The sequence below is a fragment of the Chlorella variabilis genome, assembly GCF_000147415.1.
Source record: "Chlorella variabilis unplaced genomic scaffold CHLNCscaffold_13, whole genome shotgun sequence".
NCBI classification, from domain to species: Eukaryota; Viridiplantae; Chlorophyta; class Trebouxiophyceae; order Chlorellales; family Chlorellaceae; genus Chlorella; species Chlorella variabilis.
Genome location: NW_005435075.1, coordinates 1,255,809 through 1,271,200, shown reverse-complemented (window position 1 = coordinate 1,271,200; position 15,392 = coordinate 1,255,809). Strand labels below are relative to the sequence as shown.

Sequence of the window (15,392 nt, the reverse complement as noted above, 5' to 3'; positions counted from 1 at the left end):
GCCGCAGGTGTGTGTGTGTGTGTGTGGTGGGGGTGGTGTGTGTGTGTGCAGGGGGAAGAGTGTGTGTGTGTTTGTGTGTGTGGAAGAGAGGTGGGGGGGTTAAGAGGTGGCAGGCCGGCAGACGCTGCGCCAAGGTGCACCAGCAGGCCGCAGCAGGGCGGGCGGCGTTGGTTGGCGCCAGACGCGACTCGCCCATCCTGCGCCTTCCCTCTCCCTGCCGCCCGCCCGCCCCTCTCCTCTGTCGTTGCAGAACGCGCTGGCGCTTCCGGATGAGGGCGGCAGCCTCAAGATCTACAGTGCCTGCCAGGTGGGAGGGCCGGGCTGGGAAGCGCCAGCGCGGTCTAGCCTGCCGCGCGGAAGTGGCTCCCGTCGAGTGCCGAGAGGCGCCATGTGCTGCGCCGCCCTCTGTGCCGCCTCGCCGAGGCGCTTCTCTGCTCGCGGGCCTGCGCGGAGCGCAGGACATTGACTGCGTCCAGAAGGCGGTGGCTCACAGCCTGGGCATGCGCCAGCACGACGTGGAGGCGGTGTGCCGCCGCGCCGGCGGCGGCTTTGGCGGCAAGGCCATGCGCAATCTGCCGGTGGCGGTGGGCGCCGCCGTGGCGGCTGTCCGCACGGGGCGCCCCGTGCGGTTCGTGCAGGACAGGTGGGGCCCGCAGGCCTTTGCCTGCCTCGCGCCCAGCGCGGCGCGACCACCTGAGCGCCGCCCTCGCGTATGTCCTGGCTTCCGCCCAGCATGACTGTGCCTGCATGCCTGCCCCTGCTCCTCCCCAGCGCTGCTGGTTCGGCCACGCCCCCAGCCCCACACCTGCTTGCCACATCTGCCCGCTCGCCGTCGCCCGCCTGCGCAGGCGCACCGACATGCGGCTGAATGCGGGGCGCTGCGAGGTGATGGCGGAGTACGATGTGGGGTTCACTACAGAGGGGGTCATCGAGGTGGGGCTGCGGTTTCTTTTCTGTTCTTGTTTGTGCCACGGGGCGCCAAATACGTTGTTGCTGCGCATGGCAATGAGGAGGGCCGTGCGTTGGGACAGCCCTGGCTGCATGAGGCCCAAGCAGCGTCACCGGCGGCAGCCTTTGGTTGCCCCGAGCTGCTCTCCATGTTGGTTGGGGCGCTGCCGGGCGGCTGCAGGGGCTGCACATCCGCGCCTTCCTGCTGCTGGGCGCCTACCCAGACATCCCCTGCGATGCCATGGTGCTCAACTCGCTCATGGGCATGGTGAGGCTGCGGGAGGGGAGACTTGCGCGCTGGACAGCTTGGAGGCGAGGCGTGCCGGCCTCCGGCGCAGCACCAGCGCCGCAGCTGCTCGCCGCTGCTTCAAGCTTCAAGTTGCGCCGCCGCGCCGCCTGTTCACCCTGTCTTGCCCTGACGACCGCCTGCTCACACCGCAGGCCTACGCCCTGCCCAACTTCTCCCTCACCAGCCGGCTGTGCCGCGGCAACCTGCCGCCCATGACGGCGATGCGCGCCCCGGGCGACGCACAGGTGCCGGCCTTTTCGGACAGCCAGAAAGCACCAAGATTGTTGCCGCATGCATATGCCACACAGAGCGCTGCTGAGTCTAGACAGGCCATGTTTGATGTTGCAGCTTCGCCTCTTCCTGTCACCCCGAGGCCCCTGCCGCTGCCCCACAGGCCGCCTTCATCATGGAGCAAATCATGGAGCACGTGGCGACGCAGTGCGGGCTGGCCGCCGCCGCCGTGCGTGAGCGCAACTTCGCGCGCCTGCCTGACCCGGCGCCGGAGCAGGCGCTGGCGCCAGCTGCGGCGGAGGGGGAGGATGCCGAGGCCAAGGTACGGTCCTTCACAGGCCTGCAGCAGCATCCCTTTGGCCGTCCCCTCCCCGCTCCGCCTGCCAGTGCCAAGCCGACTCTCCCGCTGCTCACGCTGCCGCCCCCGCAGCCTGTCGCCGACAAGGGGGAGGCACCTGTGGTGCGCCTGTCGCTTGGCAAGGAGATTCCCGTTGGCGACTACACGCTGCCCCGCCTGTGGGAGCAGCTGAAGCGTTCCTGCGGCTACGAGGAGCGCATGGCGGCTGCCCAGCGCTTCAACGCGGACAGCCCCTGGGTCAAGCGCGGCCTCGGCATGACGCACACGCGGTGCGTGGCGTGATATGTGCAGCTGGCGGAGGTCTCTGGCAGACTGGGTCAGGCAAATTGCACGCGTCACCCTCCCTCCATCCATCTGCTCTGCTCTCTGACCAACACTGAACCCATCCAGCCGGGCTCCTTGGCCTCCTGCCTCCATCCCCTCCCTGTCACTACCCCGCCCTCATGTTGTGTGTGTGCAGCTTCGACTGCTACATCGCCTCCAAGGCTGCCTACGTCAGCATCTACCCAGACGGCTCGGTGGTGGTGTTTGCGGGCAGGTCGGAGCTGGGCCAGGGCCTGACAACCAAGGTCCTGCAGGTGCGGTACCGCACCTGCCAGCTCATGGATCCAGTACCACACCTGCCAGCTCATGCGTCCAGGAGCAGCACACACGAGTGTTCATCCTCGCTGTGGAGCTGCTGCGCTACCCCACGCTGGCCACGCCGTGCCACCCCACCCCTGCATCCTGTGCCCAAAACCCTCCCGCCCCCTCCCTCGTGCCTGCCAGGTGGCGCTGATGGAGCTCAGCACGCTACTGCCCGCCGCCAGCCGCCCGCTGCCCGTCAGCCTGGTGCGCATGGGGGACCAGTCCAGCTACATCCTGCCCTCCACCAACATGACAGGCGGCAGCACCACCTCGGGTGAGTAACAGCTGAGCAAGGCCGGCAGGACCTGCGCCTGAAGCAAAGGGTTTGCCGGGCCAGCAGGCCTGGGGCGAGCTGCTGGGGGCCAGCCAGGGCCAGGACGGCCTGCCTGCACAGATGTAGGCAAGGCACTGCCAAACATGTGCTTTCGCTACCAGCCGTTCAGCCCTGGCCCTGCCCTCTCCTCTCCCTGCAGAGTCGGCATGCATCGCTGTGCGCCAGGCCTGCCAGCAGCTGGTGGAGCGCATGCGCCCGTTTGCCGACAAGCTCGGCCCGCAGAGCACCTGGGCCGAGCTGATGGCTGCGGTGGTGCCCCCGAGCGGCGGGTTCGGCGGGCCAAAGGTTGGTGCGGCTGTTGCCACCGCCGCACGGCTCCATGCAGCCAATCTCCAACACGCCCTGGCATGCTGCCGGTAGCCTAGTTTGCCAAGATAAAGAATGGGGGTGGGGCGGCAGGGCCTGGCGCTGAGGGCCTGCCGCCGCTCTCCTGCGTCACCCCTGCAGGTGCCGCTGACCGCCTACGGCCACGTTGGCGGCGACGTGCAGTACTGCGTGTTTGGGGCGGCCTGCTGCGAGGCGGAGCTCAACGTGTTGACGGGTGAGGGCATGACCCCGCCTGGCTGGGTGGGCAGAGGATGCCGCAGGTCGCTGCGACTCCTGTTCTGGGCACGGCAGGCCGGCATCTTTGTGAATGTGTGCAGCGCCGGCCCGGCATGCTTGCCCGGGTTACCCGGCTTCACCCGCCAGCCCCCTTCCTCAGCGTGCCTTGTTTTTTCATGTTTCCAGGCGAGCGCCGTCTGCTGCGCTGCGACCTCGCCATGGATGTGGGGCGCTCCATGAACCCAGCCATCGACATCGGACAGGCAAGCCCTTTGACCTGCTGCGGCCGCGCTGTGCTGCGCCGCGCAGCGCTGCGCTGCGCCGACATGTCGGCACAGCTCATGCAGCCCCGTCCTCCAGCGCAGCTCGTGCTGGCGTGCGTGCTTGCCTGACCACATGCCTTCCCACCCGCCTGCCTGCGTGCAGATCGAGGGCGCTCTGAGCATGGGCCTGGGTCAGGCGCTGTCCGAGGCGCGGCGCCATGACCCCGCCACCGGCCGCCTGCTCACCGACTCGCTGTGGACCTACCACCCGCCCATCGCCGCCAGCATGCCGCAGGAGCTCAACGTCACCCTGCTGCCGGTGCGCTGCCGGCCCCGCTTGCTGCTGCTACCATTACTCTGTCCATTGCAGTTATCTGCCTCTCAGCGTGTGCGTGCGCTTCTCCAGCCCTCCCCTTTCACATACCTCCTTCCAGCCCTGCACGCGCCGCTGCACGTGCGGCTCAACTCCCAGCCTGGGCTGACCTTGGCATCACCCCTGCCGCTGGCCCCGCCGCCCTGCCTGCCTCCCTTGCCTGCAGGGCTCCTCCCTTGAGCGCAGCGTGCTCAGCGCCAAGGCGGTGGGCGAGCCGCCGCTGATGCTGGCCACCTCGGCGCTGTCGGCGCTGCAGGCGGCGGCGCGGGATGCCTGCGCTGAGCTGGCGGCGCTGGGCGCCATCGAGGCGCCCGGAACCACGCCGCTCATCCGCCTGCCCGCCACCCCGGAGAGCCTGGTGGCGGCCATGGGCGGCGGCGCGCGCAACCTGGCGGCCGCGTTTGCAGGGTGAGGGCCGGGCAAGGACAGCAACGTTCAGAGGCAGATTGCGTTTGATCTTTTGTGCAAAACAAGTACCCAGTGGCACTTCGTACAGCCCCTTTTACATGCGCTTGCTTCTTTCCATGCCACACGTGCACTCAAAATCGGGTTGCAATACAACCAGTATACAGATCAGATCACTTACGTACGGTGTTGGAGAAGACAGTTGCTTTCCAAACATTCAAACCCAGTTTTTGTACAGGATTGAATAAACAGATGATATACCGCCCAATCATTGCCCCTTGCACAGCAGTTTCTCGCCGAGTGCCATGTAAACGTCCAGTTGTGTGAATCCGCCGCAGCGCTTGGCAGCGCCATCAGGGTGCGGCGCCGCCGTGGGTTGCCGCCGCCAGCTTGTCGGTGGCCTCCTGCCCAAACAGCGCCACCCAGGCCGGGTTCTCTGCCACAGCTGCAGAAGGATGGGCCGGGGTGGCCAGGGATGTGCCCTCCATGCAGCGCTGGCCCCTCGCTCATCGCATGCTAGGAGCAGCTCAAGTCCAGCACTTAGATAGCTGCTGCGTTTTCATGCCCATGTGCCAGGACGAGGAATGGAGGCTCACCCTTCACGTAGCGGGCATCGTACTGGCGCACCGTGTCGTCCGCCTGGCGCTGGCTGTCGCCGCCGCCGCCCTGCCGCTGCTGCTTCACCAGGTTGCCCCACAGCTGCGCCACCTCCAGCACCGTCTCCCGCGCCGCCAGCAGGTTGTCCTGTACCATCGGGGCACAGCGGAGGAGCGCAGGCGCGTTTAAAACTTTCCCGGCAGCGTGGCCGGGCTGAGATGCACAGGAGGAGGGCACCGTTTCGTCTCCGATGTCCAAGCCTGCACAGGCTGGCGCCGGCCCCGGCTCCGCCACCACACCACACCCACCTCGCTGGGCTCGTAAGTGAACGCCATGGCGGAGCTCAGCAGGGGCTTCACAGCCAGCGCCGCCGTCTGATACAGCTTCCAGCCGGGGCGCTGCAGGGCGCTGTTGTACACGTCGTTGTAGCTGCGCTGCGAGCCGGGCGGGGCTGCACAGGGGTGCAGGGTGGGGGCAACCGGCAGCGGCGGTGGCGGTGGTGCGTGGGTTGAATGGTGGCTGGTGTTGGTGTAGCGGTCGAGGTGAAGAGAGTGGTGGGGTGCCACCTGCTGCCCCCTGCCTGCCCCGGCGTACTTGAGCCATAGTAGAGCTGCAGGTAGAATTCGTCCAGGAACCAGTCCCTGCGGGGGAACAGCGCCAGCACCAGCAGCACCTGCCGAGCAGGTGAGCGGCAGGGGAGCGGGCACCAGCCGTGGGGCGTCAAACCGGCGGAGCGGGAGCCCAGGGCAGGCAGGGGCCGCGCAGAGTGGTTTTGCAGGGAGACCAAGGGCTGCTGCTCCTGACGGTGTGTGACATGCCAGGCGCCACAGCGTGCCCCTGCGCACCTGGTCTCCCAGCAGCTTATGATCCAGCCTGAAGTGCGGCACATCAGAGCAGCCTTCGGCAAAGCCAGCGGTGATGGCTCCTCCAAACCCGAGGCTGGGGCTGGCCAGAGCGGAAGCCGACAGCCAGCGCAACCCCGGCCCGCTGAACGCCTGCAACGCGACGGCGGCGCCGCCATCCGGGGATGCCACCTCCAGCGGCACGCCCGGCCCTGCAGCGGCGTCAGCCAGGGCGGGCGCCAGCTCCAGCTGCTCGGCCAGCTGTCGCACAACAAAGGCCTGCGTCTGCCGCAGCGAGGCAAACACAGGACGGCTCTCCTCCAGCTGCTCAATGGCCTGCGGCATGGTCTTCTGAGCACGGGCAGTTGCCCGGGGGTTGCTGGCGAGCGCGCGGCGCTGGCAGGGCGCCGTTTTCGGCGGAAGTACTGCGGCGGGTGGAAGGGCGAGACCAGGGCGCAGGAGATAGCTTAGGTGGCAGGAAGGTGGCTATGCGCAATCGGGAGTCTCGAGAGCCATGCGCTCCGCTTGCGCACCACCACCTTAAGAAACCTTTAGCCCGAAAATCGATCCAGCGCGCCTCACCTCCCACGCCAAAGAAGCCTGCCAGCCGGCGGTGCATTCTAGTTTGTCTGGGCGCAAGCTTTCTCGTCGCAAGCCGCATGCCGCATCGGCTCCTACTCAGCAGTACAGCGGGCGGCGGCGGTGGAGCTTTGCAACACGCCGATTCTGCAAGCTCGATTCTGTGCCATGTCGAGCCTTCTAAGCTTGCCAATGGAATGTGTATATGGGGCTTGTTACAAAAGGCTACACAGCGCACAACATGCAAAAGTGTGCAGTAGGTGTCGTAAACGTTTTGATTTGCCCCGGCCTGTGTGTCCCCGCTGAGCTCGTCAGTAGCAGCTGGGCACGGGCGACCGCACGATCGGAATACTCCACTTCTTGCGGAAGAACAAGAACTGGACGCCAGCGTTGATGCCCAGCTCCCCATTCCACTGCAGGCAGGCAAGAAGGCAACAATACACGTCAAGCGGAAGGCGCCACGCCACGGTCAGCATACCGTCTGCACCGGCTCGGCAGGCTTGCTGCCTGCCTATCCCTCCAGCGCAGCCTTGGCGGCAGGCTCACCGTCTTCCAGGCGCAGTAGTCCTTGCAGCGCAGGTTTCGGTTGTAGAAGCGCGGGTTGCTTTCCCGCGCCCACTTGCACAGACCGTTGTGTTCGCTGGACACGGTCTGCAGCTTGCCGCCAAACTGGACAGAGCCTGCGGAAGCAGTGGCAGTCGGGCACAGGTCAGGTGGCATCTGGGACTAGCGGCAGTCAGCCGGCTGACGAGGCGACAGCTGGCAAGGTTGCAGCAGGCCGCGAGGGGTGTGCAGCGGCCGGCGCCGGCAGCCCGCGGGCTCACCCACGACGAAGGAGAGGTCCAGGTGCAGGCCGATCTGGCTCTTGAGGGGCCAGAAGGTCATTTTGGGGCCGATGCAAGCATCCTTGAGGCCCACCCGCTCGAGCAGCTCTGCGAGGAAAGGGTGAACGTGCATCCCTCAGCTCAACAGGGGCGACACCTGGTCAGGCCGAGCTTTCGGTGCGCGCATGCACCCAATGCAGCAGCACCAGATGCTTAGCAGGCGCAGCTGCACCAACTCACTCTTGAGGTCGCCCCAGCCAAAGCACACGCCGCCAAACCTGCAGCCAGGGGCACGCATGGCACGGCGCAGCCTCGTGAGACAGCCTCCCTGACGCCCCATCTCCCTGCCCGGCACCCGCAGGGCTATCATGCCGCAACGCCACAGCAGCAGCAGCAGCAGCGCGGCGGCTGGAGCTCACAGGGCGATGTTGGAGCTCATTGCCGCATCCATTAGCTGGTAGCCCACCGCGTCGGTAAGCTGACTCTTGTTGGAGCAGCCGTTGATAGTGCACTGCATGAACACGTTGTTGGCAAACTCCCAGGCCGGCACGCAGCCCTCCACTTGCAGCTTGAACGCCAGCGGCGGCAGCGGCGGGATCTGCAGCAGAGGGGGCGGGGGCACGGCGGTGCGGATGCGAGGTTGGGATTTGTTTTTAGGGGGTTGGGTAAACCCTAAAAAAAAGCGCACAGCACGGCATGCAGGCAGCAGGCTGAAAGCTGGGGCTTCCGTGCGTTGCAGCTGGGCAGCGGCGCCGGCGGGGCCCGGCACCACTCACCGGGAAGGAGCATGAGGCGGCCATGCAGCCGTAGGCCGCCTTCTCGCTGTTGCCCTTGAGCAGCTCCAGAAAGCCCTTGTCGGTGGAGCAGGTCATGAGCTTGAGGTCGCGGCGGTGCGCCTTGGCCGCCGGCCACCCGCCCGACAGGCTCTCCAGCAGGCCGCGCTCGCGCTTGGTAGCGGCCTGCTGGCGGGCGCGGGGCACCAGCGACTTCATCTTCTTCTCCATCTCCAGGTGGGCCATGGCGGAGGCGGTGGGGAAGGGGACCCGGATGTTGCACATGGCATCCTTGACCTGCGCAGCAGCAGGCGGAGGAGGAGGTTCAGGGCAAGATGGGCCAGCAGAGTGGGCTATGGGCACATACAGCGTGCTGCTCGGAGGAACTGAGCCATGCTGCAAGACGGGCAACAGCAGGTGAGCAGGAGGGCAGGGCGCAGCGCACAACAGCAGCCACCCACCTTGCGGGACAGCCCCATGCGGCGGACCTCCATGCACGTGGCGGTGCGCGTCTTGCCCATGGGCTTGGCCAGGGAGGGCGGGATGAGCAGCGGGTTCTTCTGCATCAGCTCGACGGTGGCGGGCTGGGTGAAGTAAGCGGCCACCTCGCGAGCGTCCGTCTCTGCCGCTGCAGCCTGGCTGGCGGGGACCTTGCGCTGCCCGCCCGCAATGGCGGCCGAGCCCGTCATCTCAGCCCCGCGCAGGCGGCCGAGCCGCAGGGCCAGGCCGCGAGCACGGCTGGCAGCGGCGGCGGCGGCGGCCGCTGCTGGGCCCGCTGCTGAGGCCGACATTGCAGCGGCGGGCTTGGAGGCCGCCAGGTTCCCAAGCAGCCGAATTGTGTCCTCGAGGAGGAGGCCCTGCAGCAGCGGAACACACAGGGAGGAGGGTGAAGGAAGGAAGGGAGGAGAGCACCGTGTGGGTTCATCGGGGCGTCCAATCGTGTTTCAGTGTGAAGCAATCAATCAAAGCTGGAGCTGGGTGAGGCCGCGGCGATGCGTGCGGTGCATGCGGCGCCCTGCCCCGGCTCCCCTCCCTAACCTGCACTGTCGTTTCATCGTATGGTGGGGATTTACCCCTGCAAGCCACTGCAAAAGTAATCAGCAGGAGGGCGAGAGCCAGGCCCCCCCGGCGAAGGGCTGGCATTTTGGGTAGTACCGGTGGAGTCGCAGCGAAAGCTCAGCTTGTTGAAATGCTGGTTCAGGAGCAGTGTGAGAATGAATTCCATCCCATCTGAGCGCGGTTTATGGAGAAACGACCAGCTTCCTCGACCCGAAAGCCCAGCTCCGGGCGCCGCCACCTGTTTTCACAGCGCACCAGAGGATGGCATATACCTTGCCATCCAGCTTCCACCACCCCAAGGGCCCAGCACGGAGGCCGCCCGCGCGACAGGTCGCCCCTAGTGGACCCTGCCGCCCAGCTCCCCTTGCCGCCCTCCACGCGCCACCCGCGAGCCACCCGCCCGCCACCGCCATTTCTGCACGCCCCGCTGCACGCCCCGCTGGTTGTGGAACCCCGCCAGTCTCCAAAAGCTCACAGCCCAACGAATTTACACACCCGTCACCCCTTCAGCAGGCAGCATCATGGCCCACTCGCAATCTCAGCACCAGGAAGCAGCCCTGCGCCTGCAAGGCAGTGCCCGCCGCTACCGCCGCCTTCTTCAGAAGCCCCGCCTGCCCGTGACGACGCTGATGGTTGGGTCCTGGCCGTGCCTGTCACACACTCGCTCCAGCAGCTCTTGCGGGTACTGCAGCCCCACCGCCAGCACGCCATACATGGCCTCCACATCCCACGCACTCGCCTCCTCCACTGCAGGTGTGTAGGCAAGCTCACGCGTTCAGGCTCTCGCAACGCGAGACGGGAAGCGAGACGGTGCCAGCAGAGTCGCACGCCCTCACCAGCCTGCCATCCGTGGCAGCACAGGAAGTAGGCGGCATCCCTGCGGCAGCCATACTTGAGGGGACGTGGCGGCCAGCTGCACGCCCGCGCTGCCGCGGATGGCGTCTGTGGGCACGGGGCAGCGGCGGGCAAGCCCTTGGTTTGGTGCTGAACCCTTGTGCATGGGGGGTTCAGCCATGCTGTCATCCCCCCGAGAGGCCGTTGCTCCGCAGCCCACCTCGCACGTCCAGGCTGCCGCTGCTCTCAGGGTCCACGATGGCGCTGGGGCTGGCGCCCGCTGGCCCGCGTGCCGCCGTGTGCTGGCTGGTTGCGGCGGCCGCCACCAACTGCTGGATGAGTTCCACCATGCCTGAGCACACAGGCGGTCGCGGGGTGAGCAGAGCAGGGGCGGCACAGGCGGGTTACAGCAGGCGGCAGCAGCACAACAAAGCTGGCGGCGCGTGTCGATAAGGGCGCCCCACCCGACATCCCTGCTGACCACCCCTGCTGATTGATTCATCCAACCTACCATCACACACGCCCCACCTGCATTCATCATTGTGCCAGTGAAGGCGGCGCAGGGCGCGCGGCGGCCGGCTGCAGCCACGGACTGCATCAGCAGTGCCACCGCCCTCGCATCCGGGTAGTAGAGTAGCGCGACTGGAGGGCATGGCATAGCATTGGAGGGTCAGAGAAGAGCAGTTTAAAGAGGTGAGAGCTGGTTGGGGGAGAGAAGAAAAGGGAGGGCTGAATGGTGGCGGCCGAAACAGTGAGCCTGGGCCCAGAAGAGTGGTGGCGGCGCGACTGGCGCAGCGAAGAACCGCCAGCGATTCGAGGGGGAGCATGCGGTGTTGGGTTCGGTGTTTAGGGGACCTTGGAGTGGGGCCTGGATGCATGTGGCTTGCCTAGTAACCTCAAATGTGCGCGCCAGGGCATATTGACGCGCGTTTGACACGTGCGCGTCGGCGGCCGCCTGGCAGAGGTGGCCAGGGTGCTGGTTGGTGGGCGTAGCGCTGGAGACGATGCGCAGACGAAGCATTTGCTGGCCAGCAGGTTGGGAATGTGAGGGAGGCAACTCCTCCAAGGTGCCTGCTGTTCGGCGGAGCGGCAAAAAAAAAAAAAACATGACGTGGCGCAGCATGCTTGCCAAGCACCTCCATGGCGTCTTTGTACCGTCTGTCATTGTGTGATCATCACATAGTATCATGGCGGCCCTTTCCGCCCATTGTTCGCCCTCTTGCACCCTGCGGATGCACCATGTCGGCAAAAGACGCAGGCTTGATCGGCCCGATGTGCCGCGCAGGCTTGTAGTGCGTCTGCAGAGAGACGACGGTGGGGAGTCGGCTCCTGCAGCTCCCAACAAGTTGGCTTCCATCATCAAGTGCGCTGTTCTGTTGGCAATTGGCGCTCCTGCTGCATGCCCATGGGCCATTGGAGCATAACTGTGGCCTCGCAAGGCTCGCCAGCTATTGCCGCTTGGCGCCACTGCCCGCTGTTGCCAATGACGCCGGGCACTCCCGCCACCCCCTGCTTGCTGCACCACGCCCAGGCGCAAGCAGCAGGAGCTGTCGGCGCAGCTGCAGGAGCTGGGGGAGGAGGGGTTGGAGGAGCGGCTCCAATCTGCCACCCAGCGCCCAGCCCGCCCAGCCCACCGCCTCACACAGCTGGTGGCGGATGTGCTGCCAACCGGACGCCCGGTTCTAGTGCTGGAGCTGAGCAGAGGCGGCGATGCCACGGCCACCTCAGAGCAGCTCGGCGAGCTAGCAGCACGGCTGGTGGCAGCTGGTGCGGATGCACTGGCTGTAAAAACCGATGCGGAAGACACGGCCGAGCCTCTCAAGGATCTGCTGACTGTGACGCAGAGCGCGCTGGCGGCCAGCCGGCGGTGCGTGGGGGCGGGCCTGATAGCGGCAGAGGCGGCAGTGCCGCCGCCGGTGCTGCAGCGCGACTGGTTCATCCACCCATTACAGGTTGGGCGCGTTTGTTTCAGTCAAGTACAACGCAGCGGCAGCCGTGCATGGTGGTGGCTGCACGGTGTGTGAGGCACGGCCATCTTGTCCCACTCACAGCCAGGAGTGAATGGAATGCCGTGTCTGGCTGCCCCTGCTCCATGCGGTGCAGATAGCCAATGCCAAGGAGGCGGGCGCGGCAGGGGTCATCGAGACAATAGCGTCAGTCACCAGCCGAGGGACGCCGCTCATGAGCAGCTTTTCCTCTGCAATTGGGTGAGCTGGATGAGTGACAGGCAGGCCAGCGCCGTCTGCTGCTGCGTTTATGGCGCTGCTGATGCTGATGGCTGGCAGCGGCTCAGGAGTACTGTCACTGCCTCTGCCTCTGCCTGTGCAGGCTGGACTGCCCGGTGGAGATAGTGAACATGCAGGCATGCAGGGGCGAGATTAGCCATGCGAGGGGTCTCTGGGCACTGCAGGCAGACCGCCGGTGTGGCATCCTTCACCCCACCTCCACCACCTCGGGCCCTGAGCCTGGCTGCCTTGCCTTGCGCTCCTTTGCTGCAGGAGCTGCGGGCTCTGGAGCCCTACCAGATGCCATGGTTTGGCCTCAACCTGAGCGTGGGCTTGTCAGTCAGCATCACCGGCTTTGGGCTGCAGGTGGCCACAGGTGCGGGCGATCCGTGGCTGGTTGGTTGGTTGGTTGGTTGGGTTGGTTGGCTGGGGTTGATGGAAACATGAGCGGGGCCTGGCCACCTCACTGTTGCCACCTGCCTGCTGGCAAGGTCCCAGGGCCTGTGGTGAATGTATTGGCTCGCCCGGCAAGCAGGCTGACACTGGCTGCGCTCCAGCCTGCAGGGCTCCTCGGGGAGATGCCGTTTGGAGCCATCAGCATGGTTGGCGCACGCAGGTGCGGTGCTGCCATCAGCTGGGAGCTGCTGATGGCTTCCGCTGGCCCAGCCGTCTCCACTGCTGCTTGTTCCTGCTCCTGCAAAGCCTCCCCAGCCAGACTCGAAACCATCCATGCTTTTGGCCCCGCTGTGAGCTGCAGCATCGAGGAGGCGCGGCAGGCGCGGGCTGCGGGCGCGGATTGTGTCCTGGTGAAGTGGGAGCTGGTGCAGCTGTATGCGCCAGACCGCCTGGGCGTGCTGGTGGAAGCGCTGCAGGATGCCACCTGCGGCGACGACTGATGGCACGCAGGTGGCGAGCGGGAGCGTGGGTGCGACGAGCGAGCGCGGGTGACGACCAGGGTATTTTTGCTCTGCAATTCTCAGGCTGCGCTTTTCACTGTAATTCTTGGCAATTCTTTACGAACAACAGCCAAAGACCCAGCCACGCCAGTGTGAGCGGCAGCTGGCCACAGGCGGAGGCGGCGGGAAGCCCGGCACCCGCCTGCCTGCTGCTCAGGCCGGCACCGTGCTGTGTAAGACTGCCAACAGGTCGAGAGGGAAAGCATGTCAATGCCAGGCGTGCACAAATAGGCCTCATGCAGCTTCTCCGAGTTAGCGTGCCACCGCAGCCTGTCGGAGATGCTCTTTCACCGCACAGCAGGGGCCCAACCCACCTTTGGCGCGTTCTTAGGGGCCGCTATCGACCCCTGATAGCGCTGTTGGCCTCCCGACACCTGTTTGTTGCCAATACACACAACGGCCCTCAGCCTTCCTGCATGATGCTCGCTGCCCGCCGCGCCTGGGCCGCCCTGGGCGCCCAAACCGCAGCACTAGACCGGTTGCCCGCGGCGGGGCTCCTGGCGGGGGCGCGGCGCCTGTCAGCACAGCCAGCGCCGGCGGCAGAGCACCACGACGACGAGTCTGCGGCCGACGAGTTTCGGGACTCGGTTCGCACCTTTGCCCAGGACTTTGTGGCCCCTCACGCCGCGGAGATCGACCGGCTCAACGCCTACCCGCCAGGTTTTGAGTTCTGGCGGCGGGCGGGCGAGTGGGGCCTGCACGGTAAGCTCGGCTGCTGGGCGACGCCAGAGGGACTTGTGCCCCTGTGTGGGTGAATCAGGCTCTTGGAACTATGGTCCTGCTGCAAGAAGCTGGTCTGCTTCAGGCTGCCATACCAGCTGCGACAGCCAGCAGATCCTGTCGCTCCTGCCGCCGCCGCAGGCATCACGGTGGCGGAGCAGCACGGCGGGCTGGGGCTGGGCTACCTGCAGCACTGCATCGCCATGGAAGAGCTGAGCCGAGCATCGGGCTCAGGTACTGTACAGCGGCTGCACACTCCACAGCAGCTGGGGGCCAGCGGTGCGGGCCGCGGGCCTGTCCCTGCTGCTGCGGGCTCACCCTTTCCTGCCTGCCACCCCGCCTTGCCTGCCGCACAGTGGCTCTGTCGTACGGCGCGCACAGCAACCTGTGCATCAACCAGCTGGTGCGCAACGCCAACCAGCAGCAGCTAGACAAGTACCTGCCGCAGCTGCTCACAGGCAAGGCCGCCGCCGACTCACGGCGACCTGCCTGTCGCAGCGCGCCGACAGCAGCGGGGCATTGCGTGTGGGGCGGCAGTTGGCGAGCTGTGCAGCCGTGTCGGAAGCCTGCCCCGCCTGTCTGCCGGTGCAGGGGAGCATGTGGGCGCGCTGGCCATGTCTGAGCCCAACGCCGGCAGCGACGTGGTGAGCATGCGCATGCGGGCGGAGCGGAGGGGCGACCGCTACGTGCTCGACGGTTCCAAGATGTGGTGAGCGCCAGAGTGCGCGGCCCCTGCAACACACTGCCCTACTTTCCACCTACCTCCCCTTACTTGCGGGTTAACAAGCAGCGCGCTCCCTCGCGTGTGCAGGATCACCAACGGCCCCATCGCAGGTGCGGCCCCTGCCCGCCCACGCCTTGCCTGCAGACACTGGCTGCCCCTCTGAGCCGACGACGAGGCATGTCCCTGCAAGCGTCGCGCCGAGCCGCGCACCTGCTTCACCGTGCGCTGCGGCCGCTGCCTGCGCGCCGCTGCCGCTGCCGCAGACACGCTGATTGTGTATGCAAAGACCAAGGCGGATGCGGGGCCTCACGGCATCACCGCTTTCATCATCGAGAAGGGCATGCAGGCAAGGCGTGGGGCGGTCCTCCCTGGCCAATGGGTGGCGCGGTTCCTGCCGCCGGCGGGGCACTGGCGTGTCTGTGTGCTCTGTCTGAGGGCACTCTGAGGAGAGGAGCAGGCGGGGCAGGATCATGAACAAAGCGGGCAGGGGCAGCAGGGGCCCCAGCCAGGGTGCAGGCTGCGGCCGCCGTCGCCCGGTGTGGTTTCTGCAGCGCTGCTCCCGCCCTCGCCACCCATGATGCTGCCCTGACGCTGGGTGGCGTGCCCGCCTGCCTGCCTGGCCGTGCTGCCCCCGCAGGGGTTCAGCACCGCGCAGAAGCTGGACAAGCTGGGCATGCGGGGCAGCGACACGTGCGAGCTGCTGTTTGAGGGCTGTGAGGTGCCGGCCGAGAATGTGCTGGGGCAGGAGAACCAGGCGAGTGGTGGGGCGCCGGCGCGGCTGTGCAGACTGTGGGTGTGGTGGCACCGGAGCAGCTGGCTGTTGCAGGCAAAGAACCTGCCTGAGTCGCCTCCCTCCCCTGCCTCTTGTCCTGCGCCCTGACGCCTGCC

At 66.5% G+C, this 15,392-nt stretch overlaps 4 protein-coding genes across 4 annotated transcripts in view; 3 read left to right on the top strand and 1 right to left on the bottom strand.

Annotated features, from left to right (window-relative positions):
• CHLNCDRAFT_58208 (hypothetical protein) overlaps window positions 1–4,378 on the top strand; it is a gene marked incomplete at both ends in the record, with an annotated part of 8,675 nt that extends 4,297 nt beyond the window's left edge. Inside the window, 14 exons of the mRNA XM_005846768.1 lie at window positions 251–307; window positions 459–643; window positions 849–933; window positions 1,130–1,216; window positions 1,390–1,482; window positions 1,632–1,790; window positions 1,899–2,095; window positions 2,287–2,404; window positions 2,595–2,727; window positions 2,927–3,072; window positions 3,235–3,328; window positions 3,517–3,698; window positions 3,757–3,912; window positions 4,133–4,378. Coding sequence (XP_005846830.1) covers window positions 251–307; window positions 459–643; window positions 849–933; window positions 1,130–1,216; window positions 1,390–1,482; window positions 1,632–1,790; window positions 1,899–2,095; window positions 2,287–2,404; window positions 2,595–2,727; window positions 2,927–3,072; window positions 3,235–3,328; window positions 3,517–3,698; window positions 3,757–3,912; window positions 4,133–4,378 — 1,938 coding nt within the window. The remainder of the gene's footprint in view (window positions 1–250; window positions 308–458; window positions 644–848; window positions 934–1,129; window positions 1,217–1,389; window positions 1,483–1,631; window positions 1,791–1,898; window positions 2,096–2,286; window positions 2,405–2,594; window positions 2,728–2,926; window positions 3,073–3,234; window positions 3,329–3,516; window positions 3,699–3,756; window positions 3,913–4,132) is intronic.
• A 346-nt stretch (window positions 4,379–4,724) lies between these two features.
• Window positions 4,725–6,155, bottom strand: CHLNCDRAFT_135428 (expressed protein; the record flags this gene model as incomplete). The annotated part of the gene is made up of 5 exons (XM_005846630.1): window positions 4,725–4,816; window positions 4,968–5,115; window positions 5,277–5,419; window positions 5,563–5,641; window positions 5,814–6,155. 5 exons carry the CDS (start codon window positions 6,153–6,155, stop codon window positions 4,725–4,727), a joined length of 804 nt encoding a protein of 267 aa, XP_005846692.1.
• Window positions 6,156–11,118: 4,963 nt separating this feature from the next.
• On the top strand, window positions 11,119–13,000 carry CHLNCDRAFT_135426 (hypothetical protein; the record flags this gene model as incomplete). Its single annotated transcript, XM_005846767.1, has 7 exons — window positions 11,119–11,153; window positions 11,411–11,831; window positions 11,983–12,086; window positions 12,208–12,229; window positions 12,378–12,480; window positions 12,669–12,720; window positions 12,862–13,000. The coding sequence occupies 7 exons, from the start codon at window positions 11,119–11,121 to the stop codon at window positions 12,998–13,000; spliced, it is 876 nt and encodes a 291-aa protein (XP_005846829.1).
• A 479-nt stretch (window positions 13,001–13,479) lies between these two features.
• CHLNCDRAFT_24676 (hypothetical protein) overlaps window positions 13,480–15,392 on the top strand; it is a gene marked incomplete at both ends in the record, with an annotated part of 3,451 nt that continues 1,538 nt past the window's right edge. The window contains 7 exons of the mRNA XM_005846766.1: window positions 13,480–13,762; window positions 13,922–14,014; window positions 14,137–14,271; window positions 14,372–14,489; window positions 14,592–14,614; window positions 14,768–14,865; window positions 15,142–15,297. Coding sequence (XP_005846828.1) covers window positions 13,480–13,762; window positions 13,922–14,014; window positions 14,137–14,271; window positions 14,372–14,489; window positions 14,592–14,614; window positions 14,768–14,865; window positions 15,142–15,297 — 906 coding nt within the window. The remainder of the gene's footprint in view (window positions 13,763–13,921; window positions 14,015–14,136; window positions 14,272–14,371; window positions 14,490–14,591; window positions 14,615–14,767; window positions 14,866–15,141; window positions 15,298–15,392) is intronic.